Source organism: Pholis gunnellus (assembly GCF_910591455.1).
Source record: "Pholis gunnellus genome assembly, chromosome: 12".
NCBI lineage: Eukaryota > Metazoa > Chordata > Actinopteri > Perciformes > Pholidae > Pholis > Pholis gunnellus.
Window position 1 is genome coordinate 14,951,481 of NC_136539.1, and position 19,944 is coordinate 14,971,424.

The 19,944-nt window shown below is 42.9% G+C and overlaps 1 protein-coding gene across 1 annotated transcript; it reads right to left on the reverse strand.

Annotated features, from left to right (window-relative positions):
- Nucleotides 1-373: 373 nt before the first annotated feature.
- Nucleotides 374-13,770, reverse strand: trpm2 (transient receptor potential cation channel, subfamily M, member 2; the record flags this gene model as incomplete). Its single annotated transcript, XM_079170406.1, has 32 exons — nucleotides 374-852; nucleotides 1,027-1,143; nucleotides 2,262-2,363; nucleotides 2,451-2,529; nucleotides 2,601-2,687; nucleotides 2,777-2,806; nucleotides 2,971-3,035; nucleotides 3,156-3,286; nucleotides 3,373-3,454; nucleotides 3,670-3,757; nucleotides 4,175-4,307; nucleotides 5,030-5,211; nucleotides 5,300-5,480; nucleotides 5,573-5,744; nucleotides 6,157-6,289; nucleotides 6,384-6,502; nucleotides 6,615-6,831; nucleotides 7,022-7,120; nucleotides 7,540-7,652; nucleotides 7,760-7,905; nucleotides 7,997-8,126; nucleotides 8,240-8,377; nucleotides 8,731-9,099; nucleotides 9,538-9,659; nucleotides 10,477-10,579; nucleotides 11,054-11,254; nucleotides 11,330-11,391; nucleotides 11,486-11,666; nucleotides 11,771-11,934; nucleotides 12,909-13,089; nucleotides 13,186-13,354; nucleotides 13,601-13,770. The coding sequence occupies 32 exons, from the start codon at nucleotides 13,768-13,770 to the stop codon at nucleotides 736-738; spliced, it is 4,383 nt and encodes a 1,460-aa protein (XP_079026532.1). The 3' UTR covers nucleotides 374-735.
- Between the last annotated feature and the right edge of the window lie 6,174 nt (nucleotides 13,771-19,944).

A 19,944-nucleotide genomic window follows, 5' to 3' on the forward strand; every position in this document is an offset into this window, starting at 1 on the left:
ATAGTCATTAAGGCCAAGAGTGCTGATTATGTAAAGGTGGCACGTGGAGTTTCCTGCAGCATACACAGATACCTTGACATACCGGAACATATAGTGGACTATGTACTCCTTTACTAATAAAGGCAACAGAAAGCTACCACAAAGCAAAAGTAATCCATTACAAGTAAAACTCCTGTTTCAGTCCTCATTATGCAGTATGGACCCTTTCAGAGGTCTATATTATTATAACGTTATACTGTAAATGTTGTTGCATTATTATTGATGGTTGAGCTATAGTACTTAATATAGTGGAGGTTGTTTGTTTTTTTTTGCATAATTTCATACACAGCAATATGATGATTTGCATTTAAAGTAACGACTAACTGCTGTCATCTACACGTAGGGAAGGAAAAAGTACCGTATGTGCCTCTGAAATGTAGTAGAAGTATGAAGTAGAATGAAATGGAAATGCTCATTTGAAGTACAACTACCTCAAAACTTAGGTATTTATTCTTAGTGTATGCATGTATGCTTACACATGCATAAAGTGTAAAGCTCAGTGTGTCGGCTTAACATTTAGTTTGCTGTCCTCATTTATGCAAATATGATAAATCACAGCTCAGCATACATTATGGCTTTATAGTGTTTTGTTTCAAGTGCTTTCAGTGCAACTGAATTAATACAAAGGCCACATGAACAGGGAGAAGAGACCCCGTGGATGGAGAGGCACATTTAAAGCTACAGCAGTGTTGAACATCAGAACTTCCTGTTGTGCAGCTCCGCAACCTGCCGCAGAGAGTCTCTTTGGTTTGAGCCGAGTCTGGTTTTGCCGCTCACCTCCCGCCACTGAAGAGCGCCACGGCTGCTCTCCACCTGAGACACAGATGATCACGAAGACAAGAAGTAATTCCATCTTCACTGTCACGACCGGAATGTCATCCCCACATATCACCCAACATGCAGAGGGAACGAGTAATCCCTCAGTCAAGTTCTTCCTGTAAAACAACACAATTTAAAACCCTTAAATAATAATAATAAGGTCCTCACCATACTGTTGATATCCACCATCAACTGGCTCGTTCTGTCCAGGTGAATGTTCAGGACGGTGATTTCCACCCAGGCGTTATCTGTGTTCCTGCAGTCATCCACATAACCCTCCAACACCTACAACACAGCAGAGTCAGACTCAAGAAGTTCCTCAGAGTCAAGAACAGCATGTTTATTAATGATCATTCCTCGAATTCATTTAATAGACACATCAACAGGTTCGATCCCTCACAACAGCCGTGTGTTCTTAACAAGACGCTGACTAATTTAAGATGAAAAGAGCCTCAACTAAATGCAAAACATGTTAGCGGGAGAAGACATTGGTGCGATTAGACGTCTTGCTTTTGTCCAAACCCATTTACATCAATAAGTGGAGGCTGAATAACAGAAACACCTGTCAGCATGAGGCGAGAACAGTTCAACAGCAACACAAACTGCAGCGCCCCAAACGATCGTACAATTGAATCAGCACCTCTCAGTTTAAGTGGATTTGGATGGATTCACGGCAGGGCTGTTTTAGCTAGGGGGAGTAAACTGGGGGGAGTAAACTGGTAACTGAGTGTTTGTTGCCCTGCAGGATTATGTAGTAACTGATTACATGCAATCAGGTTTACATTTGAAAAAATGGGCAATCAGATTATAGTGAACGATTACTTAAAATATGCATTGATGTCAGCATGTTTTTGTGAGGGTAATTTGATTTGACCAATTCTAAATGACACATTTCTTCTACTGTAAATCAAAGTGAGTTACTGCTCTGAAGCTGCCAGATTTGTTGCTTTCCTTATATACATATGGGTTATTTTTCATCAGATGAAGGGCTCCTGTGTTGATCAACCTTTTACTGTCACAGCTTCTAATTAGTTTCTCCCTTTGGAGGTCAGACAGGCAAACTATGTTGAGTGATTAAAACTCATCTCAAGACCTTATCATCGTTAAATTCACGCCTCCTTGACTCGATTTATTCTTTAACAATTCTTGCTTGTCTGCGATTTAAATATGTAATTGAATGCATTTTATTGTTGTTTTACTTACTTTACTAAAAAGGTTTTGGCTTTTTTTTTTTAACAAAATCTCTCCTACCAGCTGCAAACATGGCTTCCCCTAGTGACATCTTATAGCTGCTTTTTATTTACTTCTGTACTTAATTTCATGTGTCTGGAAACCAAATATCCCCTCTAGGAGCATTCAAGCCCTTCTCTATAAAGGCAAACCAAAGTGTTGATCAGACCTACCTTTGTTCCCTCTGAAACTTTTGCATTTATTTTTTCATACAGCATCTTCCCCATGGTTTTCTTTAGAGTCACTGGCAAGTGATCAGGCGACTGGAGAGGTCCCTGAAGGTTTCAAAGCCACAACAGAAAGGTACATTTATTTTGAACAAAAGTCAAAACCAGCTGAGGTGAACAAACGGCGGGACTCACCCCAGGTAAAGCCAAGGTTCCGTGCCTCTCATCCCAAACCGCCAGGTACTCCAAAACTGATCTCTCGCTGTCTCGCATGCTAAAAATGAATTTTCAACGTCATTGATCAGCCTTTTTTTAAAAGTACTGTAAGGACATGAGGGGACCTACCGTGTCAGCACAAGGTCTGCATTCCGATTTGGACCGAGGTGGCTTAGTGCACCTCGTCCCTTGATGCCGGTCCTTCCTCCTGGGTTTCTAATGACCAGATCAGATACACATCAGGCGTGCTTGTAAAGTTACTTGTGTGCTGCTTGATGCCTTGTGTATCTTATCCAGTATCATACCTGTAATCACCTACGGCTTCTGATTCTGATCTGTAAGGAGAGATAACAAATGAAACATAAGAGATAAGCAGGAAACTCTTTGGTTATCTTGACGAAAACACCCATAATAATGTGTCCTAACTGCACATATATATACTAATAAACCCTAATAGGAACAAAACATCATGTACGGTCTTCTCTTGGTAAAAACATACCCGTCCACGTGGTCCCCGCTGTCTTCAGAGGCATAATAAACCGGCATGTATGAGCTGAAGCTGACCTGAAAAACAAAAAAAGAGATATGAAATCAACTTGGATCCAATGAACCATCTTTTTATGCAGTGGTGTTGTGGGGAATCCAGCAGCTGGTGGTTTTGCGGCAGGAGTGTATGTGAAATACCTCCCATGGCACCTTCTCCTCAGGCACAGGAAAGCGCTGGAGTTTGCTGTTCGGGTAGTGAAGCTGACGGGCGTTCACGTGGAACCCGTCCTCTTTCTCTGTGTCGGGAGACTCGTCAGTTGTAGCCAATGCTGCAGGGAAGGATAAAAGTGAGCACAAAACAAGAGCTGCAATATGTTAACCAATAATAATGAATGAGGACGTTGGTTTGCTGTACTTGGTTGTGCTTCTTTTGCTGCAAACCCCGGACATTTCAGACTGTCCATGATCCACTGCAGGGCTTTGGTTGACTGGACGACCTGGTGAGACAAAATAAAAGCGGGTCGAATACTTTTGATGACTTCCTTAAGACAAAACTGAAGATGACCGATTTTCCACCGGGGACATCTGGAGAGAAAATGTAACACGTTAAGAAGTGTGTCATCTCTTTTTCTGCGTCGGGACTTGCTCCCACAGACATAGTGTGAAATGTTACAGGTGCTACATCAGCGATAACCAAATATCAGGTCACAACCTGCTCCTCTAGTCGAGCCAGTCTTTGCATCATGGCAGCAGAGCCCGTCTCCTCTTCCCTCTCCAGTCGATCAGTTATGGTGGTAACCCTCAGGAAACACACAAGCACAGTGCGGGGCGTCTGTTATTCATTGGAATATCACTCCTCGACCGTTTAACCTTATATATTCTTTATGTTTCGGCAAAGTAGAATTTAAACCTCATCAAAACCTAACATTTAACTTAAAACACACACGATATTGCTGCATTTAAGCAATAGTTTGCCAAATATTGCAGAGAGTTAGATGACAAAAATTAGATAAACAGCTTTAAAGTTTACTTCCAACAGTGTGTCAGGCTTCCGAAGAGCGTTGCAAGATAAATATGAGGGGTCCCAAAATGATTAATGGGATAGAGACGATTGAAAAAATTCTACATATTTAGGTGTGACGTGGGGGTCTCACATAGAGAGGCTCTGGAGGATTGTCATGCAGTTACACTGGACAACATCTCTGTGGGATTTTTACTTTTGGGACGTGTCCAGGATGCGTCGCTCCATGCTCTGGCTCTGCTCCTGCTGTGAGGACAGCAGGTATCTGTCCTTCATCAAGGCCTCCCAGGACAGCAGCTCCTCTTCCTCCACCTGAGGTAGCTCGCTCTCTGAAAAACAGCGGCACATGCTGTTTCAGTAACACTGTGTGCATGAGTTACCGGCACCAGACCTAGAGGGGAAATCTGGAGCGGCAGCAAAGGTTACACAGGCTAGGAAGCACTGTGTAGCCATCAGAGAGAGGACCGACGTTGGCGTCATGCTCAGGCCAGAGCTAGCTTTACTCTGAGCATGAGTCTGTAGCTACGTCCTCTCTAATGGATCCACAGCAGCACCAAAGCGCCATCTACTGACGTGATCGTCTATTACCTCGATATAAAGTTTGAAAGAGTGTTAGAATAGTTCATTTATTATTAACAAAGAAAGGAGGGGGGGGGGGGGGGGGGGGGGGGGGGGGCAGTCTTCTACACATGTGTGAATGCAAAATCAGTCACAGCATCGTCTGTGAAGGGGTCAAAGGTCCTCTGAACCATCTCCGAGACGGCAGAGTATACGTCACCTGCGGATGAAGGCCATGAGCTGTGCCTGAAAGCTCTGGAGAATCTCCATAAAGTGGATGTTGTGCGTGAGATTTCTTTGTTTGTAAAATCACTACTTCTAAGGTCAATAACAAACCTTCATGCTTTGATTAGATTAGAGAGTAGTCTAAAAATCATTATTGTATGATACAGAAAGCCTTTTACCAGAGTGATACAATTAGAGAGATAGTCTGCAGCAAATAACCACAAAGTCTACTTTCTGAATGGGCGGAGATAAATAAGTCAATACTTACTAAACTCCTTGCTCACGACGGGGGGCCTGCACAGCGCCATGTTCCTGATGAAGAGGTAAAAGTGGCTGAAGATGATGAAAGGAGGAGGGGCAGTAGGGCGGCTGTGGTACTCCTTGATCAGCTCGTATCTTTGAAACATCCAAATTATGTCGGTGTTGTCCTGAACGGTCTGGAACGTAAAGCTGTGCAGGAACACCATCAAGTGGTATTAGATATAACAAGGTATTAGCATCGAAGCTAAGCTAAGCAGAGATGTGGAGGAGAACTCACTTGAAGATGGCTATGAGCAAGTTGAGCAGCAGTATGTTGGCAAAGAGCAAGTAAACACAGAGCAGGATGATGGTGAGCCACTCGGGGAAGGCTGGCGTTTGGTCGTCATTCAGCACAGGACACTTGGGCTTCAGAGGATCGGTGCCGTTCATGCTGCAGGAGTCTATGTCAAACGCAGCATCTGCAGAGGGCAAAGAGATTGTTTTCTTCGTTGTAATGTTTGAATTAAACAACCCGGTCTGAGCCTCGTAAATGTTTTTCGACTACACTCACAATCAATGTTTGTGGGAAAATTCCCAAATATGATGAGGTACGGCTCATAAATTGCCCCGCGGACAATCCAGTCCAGCCGATTGTCATTGTGGATGAGGATGCCTTGTTTGGCCACTCCGTACGCCACCACCCAGATACTCATGAGGAACATGAAGAAGAACATATCCGTCATCTGAGGGACAAACACACATCGGTCACAGAAGAAACCTGTGACATGTCATGTGTGTACGGTGGAGACTTCATTTCCTGGTGGGTGACTTTTACTGAGCTATGTTTGTAAATGTAAAACTTCAGAGAGTTGGACTTGTCATCACACGAATTACAGATTAAATATTGAACAGTGAAAAGTATTTAAAAGGTTGCCCTGTTTGCCCTGACTGACTGTTTGGGAACAAACAGACCAGCTGCAACACTTTGCTCAAAAACACCTTGTATTTAGCATATCATCATCTGCAGACACCAGACGGAGGCCCAGTGAGCCTCTCTTCGTAGATAAAAGGTGTTTTGGAGCGTGGCATTTCTCTGCAGTTGCTCCCACATTACATCAGGTCGGCATTCATCACATTTGCATGTAAGCCTCTCACCATCCTCCTGACTATGATGATTTTGGGCCCCAGGGTTCTACTGATAGTGAAGATGGCCATGAAACGGAGACAGAAGACCACAAAGTCGATGCAGAGGAGGATTTTACCAGCATAGAACAGCTCAGTTGTCAGCCTGAAATAGAAATACTTGGTGATTTATTGATTACCAGGAGGGTGGAGAGCACTTCCACGGCTTAAATCGATTGTCAGGGAGGAAGGAAACGTACCTAAGTGCGAGGCCAATAATAAAGAGAAGGATGGACAGGACATCTAAAATATTCCACAGTTCGTTGAAGTACATCCTGGCTTTCTTATGAAACCCGAAGCCATCAGGATCATAAAACAGCTGAGGCAGAAAAGACAAATTGAACTTTGTCAGTTAAGACTGTTATAAATATGTGGGCATGCTCTGGAGGCAGCAACAGCTTGTGTCCCAGGCTGCTCGCTCGCTCTCTCACCTGTCGGACCTCCTCACACACCAGAGAGAGCAGCCAGACGTAAAGCAGCAGCTCCCCAGCAGAGGGCGTAGCCTGGAAGTCAATCATCAGCACCACAGCAAACAGGAAGAGGAAGGCAGAGTAGGACACGATATTCCAGTAAAACTTGACCTGCGGAGAGCTGTACAGATGGACCAGCCGGTACCAGCTGCTCAGAGGCTTCAGGCGCTTCAGTCCACTGGGGGTCACAGACATTTAGGACACTCTTTAATTAATAACTGACATGCAAAATCACTACTTTTAGAATAACAAGAATGTAAAATATTAAGATGTGCATAAACTCTCGTACAGTCAGGAAATCGTCACGTTGCTGTGTATTAAATGAGTGTTAAATGATTGAGTGTATTAAAAGGCGACTGCCTACTTACTGGCGACGAGAATTGATTCGAACTGTACTTCCTGTTACTTTCTCCACTGTCTTGATCTCCTCCTTCTTCTCAGCTTCTCTATGAAGGACTTCATCACGTCTAGGGAGAATTATAGCTCATTAACAAACCATTACGCAATATCACAAATACGTTAAGACATTCAGATATTAAAATATAAATAAAATTTTCCAGCATGTTTCCAAAGAAGGAACGTTGCCTGTTTTTTGGAAGATGAAGGAGGTGGACTTAGACCTGTACAACAGAAACTACTTCATGACACTGATATGATTTTTATTCTTGTGATTAAAGTGAGGCATAAAAAAGCATTTGACTGCATCCAAATATTATAAAACCACTGTTAATTGTATTGAGTATCAATGGCGGCATTATTATCTTAGGTTAATACGGCAACAATATGTGGCTTTAGATGTGTTGGCTGTTGCACCGCCATGCAGAACAATCCGGACTGACTTTGATAAGATGGCTGCTCTTACACACATGTAACTGACAGGACTCACCTGAAAACCAGAAAGCGAGTGTAGATAAGTGGGAAGAAGACCATGCAGATCAGCACTCTCCACACTGGGTTGTCCACTGAAAGCTCACCACACCAGATCTGTGTCAGCAGAGCCTTCAAAGACAGACATTTTATGACGTTATTTTATGAATCTGCATCTCAAAATTTCAAAACCCCCCGAGTTCTTAAATTGTTCAAAGAAATCTGAAAGTTTGCTCAACCTGAACACCCGACTGGGCCACAAAGCTTTTGTCGTCAGCCTCCAGTGCCAGCCTCAGGCACGTCGTCCTTCCCCAAAATGGAGACACGCGAACCAACAACTTCCGAGCCCGCTCTCCATCGCTGTTGTGGCACTCACTGAACACACCTGTGAGACAAACGCCGATGAGGTGAAACACTAAACCTCGTAACATCGCTTGTGTTTCACGTCAGTAAAGCTGTGTCTGTAGTGTTTATACCAATGGCATGTTTCTCATAGTGATTGGCGAGCTCTCGCATGGCCTCTGCCACGTCTGCGTCACTTCCTTCCTCGGCCATTGTCTTCAGGATCTTACTGGCGGCCAGAGCAGCGGACATGCAGTCTCTACACTGTGCACATGCAGATACAGAGAGATGCAACACCATACACACACAAACAAAACCCCACACTCAACTGACTATTTTCAAACTTTGTCCGTATAAGGGTAAGTGTTTTTGATCACCAGCTCCCAGGCAATTTCAGCCAGCTCCTTATTGTTCTGGACGACAGCCCAAAGGAAAAGGTCTCTGCCTGGGTCCCTCTGTGCATCAGCATTGTCCTCCACGAGTAGCAATTGGGAACCCGTCTGACTTTTAGACAGCTAGATTAAAAGGGAAGCAATATGTTGCATTAAATGAATGGTTTATGGATGGTTTATCATAAGTCCAACTCCTCCTAAAGCATGCACGGACTTCAATTTGGATTGTGTTCATTTATATCTCCTCTAAGTATATTTCCCAATGTGAGGATCTAAACATCCTGTCCACAATACTGAATTATGAAATATATAAAAATAAAAATAGAATGAAAATCCTCCCAGTGAAATAAAAGAGTGGACAGCTCAGCGTCTAAAATAACACAACCCTGAATTGATTACAAGGTACGTGTGAATCACTTAGTTTTGCTTGTCAAACTACATTCATTCAATCGTAGATGATGGATAAACAAACTCACTGATACAGATGTGACCTCTGTAGACATGTCGTATGACACGATGGAGGGAGGGTAGAGGGCATGGGTGAAACTGCCCAGCAGGTGGCGCACCTCGTCAGACACGTGAGTCATCGAGATCAGTTCACCTTGCCCCGTGTGAGCCCGTTTCCTGATGCGGAGCACCTTCCTCCTCCTGCGGCAAGAGCTGTGGACCCGCTTGGCCAGCTTGCGGAGAAAGAAGCCGCCGGGCAGCTGTTTGTAGAGCTCACACAGAGTTTCCTCGTCCTGCAGGAAATCCCTCAGGCTCACGCCGTTCTCCAGCAGCAGACTAACAAACTGAGGCTTGTTGCCAACCAGGGCTGAGAACATAGCCCAGTGGAGGTCACTGGACTGGATGTGAACATGTCAGGAAAACACAACAAACAGGATTAGACAATTGTGTAAATTGACTGTAATAGCAGTGTGGAAAGAAAGATAGAATCGTATGATACTATTCATTTGATTTTAATAATACAATAGTCCACTGCCCCTCATATCGTAAAAGGTTTATGATGCAAGAAAGTGGCTTTATGCTGCTATTGGTTGAAATCTCCATGTAGAAATGTTCACCACTCAAACCTTCTAGCTTTTTTTATCCAATGACTGCGAGACTGGGATCACTTCCCATGTTTTCCCAGTCAGTCCATTACATTTTCTTATCTTAATAAAGACAGGAGTGGTCGCATCACAGGGTCAAGTTCAGGGGATGGCCTTTATTTGTCAATCCTCACCGTCCTACAAAGATTGCTGCTGGTGTTGGTGTTACAGCATGTTGTAAAGTAGGCAAACCTTCCACTGGCTCTCCTCCGTGAAGATCTCAGTCTCAGCTATGTCCACCCGGTTCCAGGCTATAGCCAGCTCCAGCTGCCTCTTCCAGCTCTCGACTCCCAGTGTCTCGCTGGTCCTCGAAGCTGAGTGGAGAATTTATAGTGACGAGATTTATGTGACACTGTTTTCAATTTAAATTGTTCAATTACAGCAATGTGGGCATATAAATGGAGTAAAAGCAGCAAATCATCAAATTTGTAACGCTGGAACTAGTTTGCAGTCTTTGCTTGATGATTGCCTTGCATTTTAATTTTCCACTTACTTATTCTGTGACATGACATAACCTGGGGTCACACTGCACGGTCAAGCAGCAAAATGCTCACAGAATAAGATTCTACTAGGAACTTGGACACAGACCAAAAACAGACAGCGGATGTCCTCGCTGAGTGAGCGGGACGACTGACGGGATATGCATTTTAATTCCTCCATTGTAGATAGAGCTCAAAGATGGAAACTACAGGCAAAGCAGTTTAGCTGGAATAATGACTCATCACAATCAAAACTCCAAGTGAATGTAGAGTCACTTTTAGTGAACTTATAGCTCAATATACTTTTGTAAATTTGTTTCATCAATGTCTATCTCAAGACCAGTATTTTGGAGGAATCTACTTATATTGTTTATGAATAGATTCATTGTGGCTTTCAGTGTCTCCTTGTATAGAAAAGCAATCGTTCTATAGGTGAAGATATCTGTAAGAATATCTGTGTTGGTTTTCAGTCTTGAGCTGCACATTTGATACCACAGTCCATTCGATTAGTCTTCATGAGAAGCAACATTATACTTGCTAAGAGCTGCTTTGGCACCAAGCCTTTTCGTCTTTACACTTATAGCTGTGTTGGTGTACGCCTATAGTCAGTCTAGTCTGGCACTGAGCATCTGCGTGAAAAACAAATCCCTACCTTTGAGCAGTGCTTGAAGTATAGCCACATCCACATCTCCGTGATCGTCATCGCTTATTCTGAATATTGTCAGCCAGTGAGACATCCTGATGATGTCCTGAATCTGGCACAGATAGGAGACACAACGAGTAGGGTTTCACATCAAACCTGGACTAAGGCCAGCCAGGAGACCCACGCCAGGGGATCTTAGGCTCCGATCAGGTTCATAAGGCATCAAGAGTCATCATGCGTATTTTGGGCCTTTTTAGCTGTGAAAGTAATCAGTAAATTTGTGAAACCAATTCAGAAATAAACTGGTAGCCTGAGAAGGGAGGCTAAGACAGTGGTGACAAGAGAACATCTCCTTGGATTTGCAAAGATCCTTAATCGATAGAGGGAGGAGAAAACAGTAGAGGACCTAAAACTGAGCCTTGGTGCAGGACGAAGCATCACCGATAGTAGTAGTGAACATTCTATGATTAACATAATAATGAAACAGGACCAGAGCTGTGTCACAACGATTAAGGAAGATGTTTTGGTCAACAGTATCAAATGCAGCCCTACAGCTTGCAAACTGGTCGTCGGTATGTTCACATACCTTCTTGGTCCATTCTATGATCTTGAGGTGGGAGAAGTTTTCATACTCTTGGCCAAAGAACTTTTTCATCAACTGGTGGATGAGGGCGATGGTGACCCGGGCCAATGGCAGTGCTGCCACCTGGGCAATCACATCTGCTATTCTCCCGGAGCCCTCCAAGATCACACACGGTGTACCGTTCAGCATGGCATTATAAATGGTCTGAGAGGAGACACACAAGACAGTCAGAGAAAGACAGAGACGGAGACAGCGAGAGACGGGAAACTGATGACTCACATTTAAAGTGCCCGGTCCGCCATCCAAAACCACACACACCACAGGGATTGTTACACCACTCTCTGGAGGCAAGACAAAATCAATATTAAAAGCAGATCAGATAAAAAAGAATCAGATTTGAGATGTTATCTGTGACATTGTATCAGCATCAGCTACCTTTGTTTCCAAGACGCTTTCCGGAGATGCATTTCTCCAGACGGCTACGCAGTTCAATCTCCACTCCATAGTGTCCTTGGGTCCCGTCATCCACCAGCAGGAAGTGGGTGTGGTTGTTATCAAGGCAAGAGAGTCGGCCCTGGCCCTTGATGTCCGTCTCATAATGGGCTGGGAAGCAACCCTGCAGACAAGAGGAGGAGGAGGAGAGAAAGGTAGGAAAAAGAAGACTTATGAATCTCACCGAAGGAAAGAGACGAGTCACATGTGTGAATGTGTTTATCATACCTCCGAATGCACCAAAGCGTCCCTGTTGTGAATTATTCCCCACGTCGCAACTCCGATAGCCACAATCTGGCCCTGCATGGAGTTGCTCAGGGCGTGGTCCCTCACGGCCTGCCCTACATGCTTCATCACACCTGCGTGCGTACCACCAGTGAGGATCCACGCTCCTGTGCACAGCATAGGTCCCATTTTCACATGTCCATAAAGTATATGTACAGTGTGTGCAAATATTACATGAGCAAAATATGTGGGTATACACATAAGTGATAAATGATGGTCACTGTTCACAGCCAATGTTTAGTCCCACACGTCATCCCTCATAAAACCTCCACTTGTCTGTCTTACACTGTAATGTGTATTGTTGTACGGATTACACAAATGACATGTTTTTATTATCTTCTGAGAGAGCCAGGCTTACAGTTTCCTCCTGCTTCCAGCCTTTATGCTACGCTAAGCTAACTGGCTGAAGCCTCATATATTACAGACAAATATGAGGGTTGTATCAAACATCTCATCTCTCAGCAGGAAAGCGAATAAGCGTGTTTCCCAATATAGCAAAATATTCCTTTAATATGCAGCTATACAGCCCTAACTTTTTAGGGAAGTCTTGCCACAATATTTTGGCAGCTACACGAACAACATGGATCTGCTCCCATTTAGCCACAAGAGCACTAGTGAGATCGGCCACTGATTGGGCGATAAGGCCTCGCTCGCAGTCGGTGTTTTGATTCATTTCGACTGTGGTTTAAAGTCAGGGCTCTGTGCAGGCGGCCTGTTCAACTTCTTCCAAACAAAACTCAGATCAAATGCTTTATGAACCTTGTTGTTTGCAAGGTAGCATTGTTATATTAAAACTGAAAATCCGTGGCACAAAAATGAAAGCACACTATTGTTTAAAATATCATTGTATGCTGTAGCATTAACATGTCCCTTCATTTTAACGAAGAAAAACTGAATACGTTCATGTTTAGTGCACTGTTTTTACTAGGTCGGGCAGAAGGATTGGACCTTTAAGGCGTACACGGTATATTTTACCACATGCAGTCACCCGCTCTCCATAAATACACATGTACTCGTTGAACACATGCTTTCAACAGGCTCTCTGGCTAATCATTGGCACACCTTGAGATCTGAGGCTCACCTGTCGTCTGGGCCACTTTGATAAGACCTCTGTGGAACATGTTCTTGAGTCGGGCCTTCAGAAAGAAGTTCTTGGCTCCTCCGGTCACTGAGATCAGCAGGTTGGGTGGGGAAAGTTTCCACTGTTCGGTCAATAACTCGTACAGGATTTCTGGGCTTGTGTCTGTGGACACTCGTGCATACTGGGAATGACAGACACATGAAAAGGCAAGGGTGAAAACACACAGGCATGCATTCACATGTAATGTCATTACAGTAGAAAGAAAGGATGGTTTCACCTTGCCAGTCTTCTGTACCAAATCACCAAAGCTGATGTCTCCAAAAGCATCCGTGGGCACTTCGCGGACATGTTTGTGTTTGTCCCAAGACTCGCCTGTGAAATCCTCCGGCTTGATGGCTTCGTCCACATGATCGGTCTTTAAGTAGCCACACCAACATACATCCTCTCTAGTGGAGAAACAAAAGCTAATGGTTTGAGGAAAGTGACAATTACTGGAAACAAACAAACTTAATTGAATGAACACAACATTGACACAACTGCCCTCACGGCGATCGAGGGCGATGCCTCGCGGGACATAAACACACCAGAGGGCAGATGCCACAGTGTCTCTGTGTTACCGCGCAGCAGCAGCAATCTACAAAGTCAGTTCAGAGACGTTCATCACCAACACAGCACGGAGCAGCTCATCCTACCTGACACCTTTTTCAAAGAAGCAGCATTCCCTCTTGTGGAGGCTTTCCCTGGTCCAGGACGCGATGGCGCATCGCTGGAAAGAAGGGGAGGCAGGAAGATGCTTAGAGGCTTTGACTGCGCTGATTGCCAGAGAGTGAAACAGCCGTGACTTAACCTCATCTTCCTCCATCCTGAATGCAACATGGGAGGGTGGGTGGTGCTACAGTGCACAGATGTGGTTCAGGATGAGAGCTCCCAGCATGACAGGAGAGAGAGAGAGAGACAGAGAGAGAGAGAGAGAGAGAGAGAGAGAGAGAGAGAGAGAGAGAGGAGCCTCTGCAGTCGGTGCTGGCTTACTCGGCACTGCATCAGTGATGTCAGAGCGGAGATAAAGCTGAGCGCACTGCTGAAACCCGACTAAACCGCCCACTTATGGGGCGGCGAGTAGCAGGAGCGCCAGTTCTGGATCGATAGATGCAGATTGAACTGCATTACCGAGAGTGGATTAAATACACGCCTGATTAAGGGATGCATTATGTGTTTTGTAAATTATTAATCACGTTAAATAAATTTGTTTTATTATAGTTCAGGTTTTTCACAAACTGACAAAAGTATCCAGTTGTGGAAAGTAGCTAAGTACGTTTACTCAAGTACTATAATTAAGTGGACTTTTGAGGTATACTTTACATTTTATAAGGTTACATTGTACATTTGACTCCTTTACATTTATTTAACTGCAATAGTGATTTTAGCTTAGCCTACATATGAATGCATCAATAATGATGATCCAATAATAAGATAACATAATACTGACAGGGCCCATTCTCTATAATAAGTAGAACACAGTATATAGTATGGTAAACAAACAAAACTTCTATACTTTCACTCAATTTAAATTCTAAATGCAGGACTTTGACTAGTATTTACGTGTTTGAAGTACATTAACGAGACAGGAAACCACTCACCTTTGTAAAACAAGTAACCACTTGATGAAGTTTGTTCTGCTGCAGCCCCTCGGACGTTTGCTGCGGGTGAACCTTATTCTCTGATTTAGGCAGCATTTCTGAGGAAGTAAGAAAAAAAAGATGTCCAGTTGAAACCACCTGCTTGGAAGAAGTGCTTCACGTGGAGGAAGTCTGAAGGGACAAGTTCCTCTTGTCAGTTATGGACTTTTAATCTGTGAAACCTGCAGAGCCTGGAACTTCACTGTTCTGACTTCTTTATCTTGCTGACATGTGACCTGTTCTGCATTATCTCAACTTCCTCTACCGAGGCGCCTGGAATGGCAGGAAACACTTAACTTTAACGACCTTTACCTGTAATACCAAATATTTAAAGTCCACACTAACCCTTTGATTCAGTCATCAGATCCTGCAGAGGCACTAAATCCTTTGAGACCTCAAAATGTTGCACTGTTAAATGGCTCCACCCTTCTCAACACAATATTTACCTCCTCCCATCAAGATAAGCCGTCCAGTCACATTACCACCAATTGATTGTCATATATATTTCTAAAAATTAAGCTTGTCCCACACTACCTTTACACATTTCAGTTGGTGTTTTCAGACCCCGGGTGGAAGGAAAGGAAGGTCACTCACTTTCAAACATTAGTAAAAACAACAACCAAAATACAAAATGTATCATAGTTCACATTACCCTGTTTATTGCCTTCAGATCCTCCGTTCACTTGGATGAAGTCTGCTCTGGTCTTTCATGTCCTCTGCCAGGCGTCACAGCCCGTGTTGCCAGGTGACATCTCCAGAGCATTCAGCTATTTAGGGATCTTGTTACTCAAAGGACTTCTGATTGGCTCTTGGTCGCTGTTGTATTACTTGTGTTTATGGTTGTCATTCATTAAATATGTCACCGTTTGTGAGTTTCATAGAAACAGTGCTTGAGTCTGGTCCACAGTACTGTTCAGTCAGTACAACGAGTGATGAGCGTTTATCCGTTTTGTTATTAGGCTAAATTAAGTTAGCAGTTATGACAACTACCTGATTTTAGCTGATCAGTAATAACCAGTAAGCGAGTTGTTGGAAACATTTAAGAAGCTATTGTGAAGATGAAATTAAAAGTTGATTCACGAACTTGGAAGCAGTAGTTAACAAAGCAACCTCACGACACTGCTCATTTAATAGATGTTCAGGCCATCTTGGTTGAGTTTAGTGCTAATTAGCTAATGTCAGCATGCTAACACGCTAAGCTAACATGGGGAACATGGTTAAAGCATGTTAGCTGTTAGCACATTGGTATTTGTTTAGCAGTAAATAGATAATAATAAAGCTAATTTGCTTTTATTCATGTGGAGTTTATAAAGTGGCTTAACAAGTTAAATAAAAACAACAACAAAGCCAGTAGTGTCCTCTTCAATATAACTCTACAAGAATATAAATATCCAATACTAGTTTTAGGTAAAACTATGTTACGTTAGAGCAACATAATTCTGTAGGTGTTCATTTTAATGTTTGACTCTATTAAGTTAGGTCCCTGCTGTAAAAACTGGAAAATATATAACAACCAGTAAAAGGGGTCAGGGCCCAGCCCACCACGTGCTGTGGGGTCAGAGGTCAGCAGGAAGTGAGCTGCAGTTAGTTCATGAGATGTTTGAGCTCAAATCAATGTGTGGCTAAAGCACAACAATGGAAAGGAAATTTAAATCTCAGTCTCTGTAATCATGGAAATTATTAAAACAAGTGACTTTTTTTGAATACCAAACAAAGTAAACGTCCGTTGAAGTACATTTTGGATAAAGGGATCAATCACTGAATTTTCTTTTGTTATTAGGAATTTTGAACGTGCATATCGACTGTTGTTCTGAATTACCACCACTAGGTGTCAGCACATCACGACGGATCACAGCTCCAATCACAAGCTAGGAGTCAGCTGTACTCACATTATATCTTACTGCAATACATGTTACTTAGTGTGGCAAACAGCAACACATTGAAATAGGATAATTAATTAATATCTTTGAGGTAAAATTCAACAAAAGAAATAGTGTTTTGACCAAAATATAAGCTCAATTTACACAAGCTTAACTAAAAAACATTTAAATGATCAAATATGAATTCTAGGCTTCTTGTTCTCACTTATTCTATTATCAGATATACCAATATTCTGAGGGTTGTAATTAACTATTATTTTCATTAAGAATTAATATGAGAGTTATTCTACTGATTAATTGTTTGGTCTGTGAAATGTCAGTTTAATATTTCAGTAGACAAAGAAGCAAATCCTCATATTTGAGAAGCTGGAACAAGACGATATGTTGATTTTTTTTGCTTTACTTTTTCTATTCTAGCTAACTGGCTATAAATGGGATGGCTATTGGTTATAAATAAGATACAAATAGAAATTATTATATTTCAACATTTATTGCATCGTAAGCTGTATAGGAACTATTTTTTCAGGAGATATATCAAATTGTACAATAAAATTCAAAGACTAAATATTAGTCTCAACCCTTTAACATTTTTTATATTTTGTTTTACTGGTGACTTATTCAAAATGTATCAGTAGTATAACTAAAGTGTGCTGTGGATATTATATAACACCACTTTTATATAAGCAGCAGACAGACACTCGTATCCCTTACGGCACAATATTTATTCAACAATATACAGATTAATTTCTCTCTACATCTCAGACTGATCTGCAGTTTTTATATTTATCTTGCTTTCACCTTTGTACATTTTCTATTTACAAGATTTAAAATAAGTCTTTCTCTCCATTTATACAACATCAATAGTACAGTGTCATCACATCGTCCGGCGGCTTCACCTCGAAAGCGACTCGATTAGATTCATCGTTGATAATCCGTTTATGTTTCATACAACAACTAACGTCTTTGAGCCACAGAGCAGCAGACCGACAGGAGGGCTCGACATGCACCAACAGACCCGGTGTGTCTTTGTGGGGGCAGTCGAATGACAGATGGATGGGTCCACATGAGAGGTCCTGTAGCTCTGCAGCACCACAACAAGGTGTACAAACAGAGCCGCTGTTGAGGACTTGCACTTTAAAAATAAAATAAAAATCAGCTTAAATGCATCTTCCCCCGTCCCACCCGACACGGATCAATAAGAGCTGGTAACACCAAAAACAAAATAAAAAAATAAAAAAGGGGAAAAACATGTTGCATAGAATCAATTCTGACTTTAAGAACAGAAATTTTGGTGCTGCCATTTTAAAAAATGTGGCTTTTCGATAAACTCCTGAGACCTTCCGGACCCCCGTAACATTTGTTTTTTTTGGTTTTGAAAAGAAAAAATAATAAATAGCTGTGTACCCTTAGACTTTAACAAAAATAGCATTGTGTTGGATGTGACATCACATAGAAGTACTACTTTAAAGAGACTAAAAACCCTGCATTGAGTGTATACACGTTTGCACACACATTATATATATATATATATTATTTCAATAACTATCTTGAGGAGAGAGGTGGGTGGATTAAAGTGCATAAAACAAAGCCCACAGTTATCACATGCAGGACAGGAAATGTCCACCAGCGACAGGCTGAACTTTTTACTCCCTAATTTAGACTTTTTTGAAATGTAAGTGGACCTTATGAGGAGTTCTGGGCCTGTTCGTCTACTAAAATGAATAGCAGATAAACATTTCCAGCCACAGTCAAGTTTTTCATCAACATTCACTGGCTGGTGTTCATTTCCCGCCCTGATCACATGCAAATAACACCAGACACCGAGGAGTAATTGTCTATCCATTACTCTTAAGTCCGCATACAGTACCAACATGGCTGCTGGTAACCTCGGTCAGGGGCACTCGTATCAATGACATGAACACATCACCGAAAACAGCAAAAGATTTGCCACTCAACTCACGGCAAAAATACAGCAAAATGGGAAAACATGGTTCGTTGTGAGCAACACAGCAGACGGACCAGGCGAGTGTGAACTGGAGCTGCACTCCTCTCTTCTCCCTCCACAGTGCAGTCCAGCAGGAGGAGGAGGAGGAGGAGGAGCATGCGAGTCCAGAGAGCCGAGGCCTTTTCGGCCTGAAATGTTTAAGGCTAAAGCGCACACAGGACTCACTCAGGACCAGGAGCAGCAGCCGTGAAGGTTTCCAGCCCAGCAGGAGCGTGATTGTGTGGGATTTAATATATACATCAATCATTCATTCTCATTTTTAAAACAAGCACGTGAGCAAGACACGGGAAACGCAATACGACGACGGACATCTACAGTACACAGACGCATAATATACTGCTTCTACGTGTGAACAGCAAACTGTGAGTGTGTACACACACACACACCTGTGATGAGCAAATTCATGGCAAAAAAGGTGAAGCTGCATCTAAGGGCACGTTGAGCCGTACGTCCAAACATCCCTTATTTTGTCCCCCAACTCTGAAATAAGACCAGTAAACAGAAAGAAAATAGGCATTTTAACTTAAGACACCCAAGCAAAAAACACAATGTCCTTAAGGAGAGGATGTGTATTGGCACATCTGGCAAAAGACGAGGACGAGACTCGGGTTTGGCTCGCTGGCTGTTTCACACATCTGTAACAGCTGTGCTTTGCAGGGCACTAAAGACATGCAGACAAGCACGCTGTGTTCACTTCACTGGGCCTGGGCAGGGTGCACTACAGAAGGCTAAGCTAGCACTGTTAGCAGATGCAGGCATTTAACAGCAGAGATTCAAACTCCATGCATATGAGCATTAAAGGAAAAATAAAAAGAATTGCACTTCAAAACGTCATTACATAAATTAAAAAAGAAAATATAAGCCGGACATTTCTAGGGAATTCAAATAATCAGGTTTATCCCGGTGTGGGTGTTTGAAATTTGACAGTCGTGTTCTTTGCTGTGATTGAACTGAAATGCGAGGCCGAGATAACTCAGTCACGACTCCTCACATGAATGGGTTTGACAGCGTCGTCACAGTTCTAGTGTGAAACCGGTTTGGTCCCCCACTATTTAACCCCCAAAACTGTTCAAGCGCTCCAGTTTCAAACCTAACGGGTCTTTAAATCCTGCGTCTGATTGGGACACAAGTGTCCGAGTGGCAGGGTGAACACACGATGAGGTAGAACAAAATGTTTCATGAGCGTCCAATCAGAGCGCGGGACGTGAGACGAGGCGCAGTGACTCCTACACGCCTGCAGAGGGCAGCACGTCACCCAGAGCCAAACACACCCACAAGTGCTTTCAGATGGAAGGGCCCATCAAATGGTTTGAACCGTAATAACAATCCAATATAAAATACAGTCATTGCCTTTTAGCTTCAGACCCAAACCTGCAGCGTCTACATCTTTTTAATCCAGTTCTTCCCCAAAGATTCACCTTCAGATAGTAAATCAAGCTGGACAGTGGTGACTTCTTCAGGTTTGTCCGGCTGAA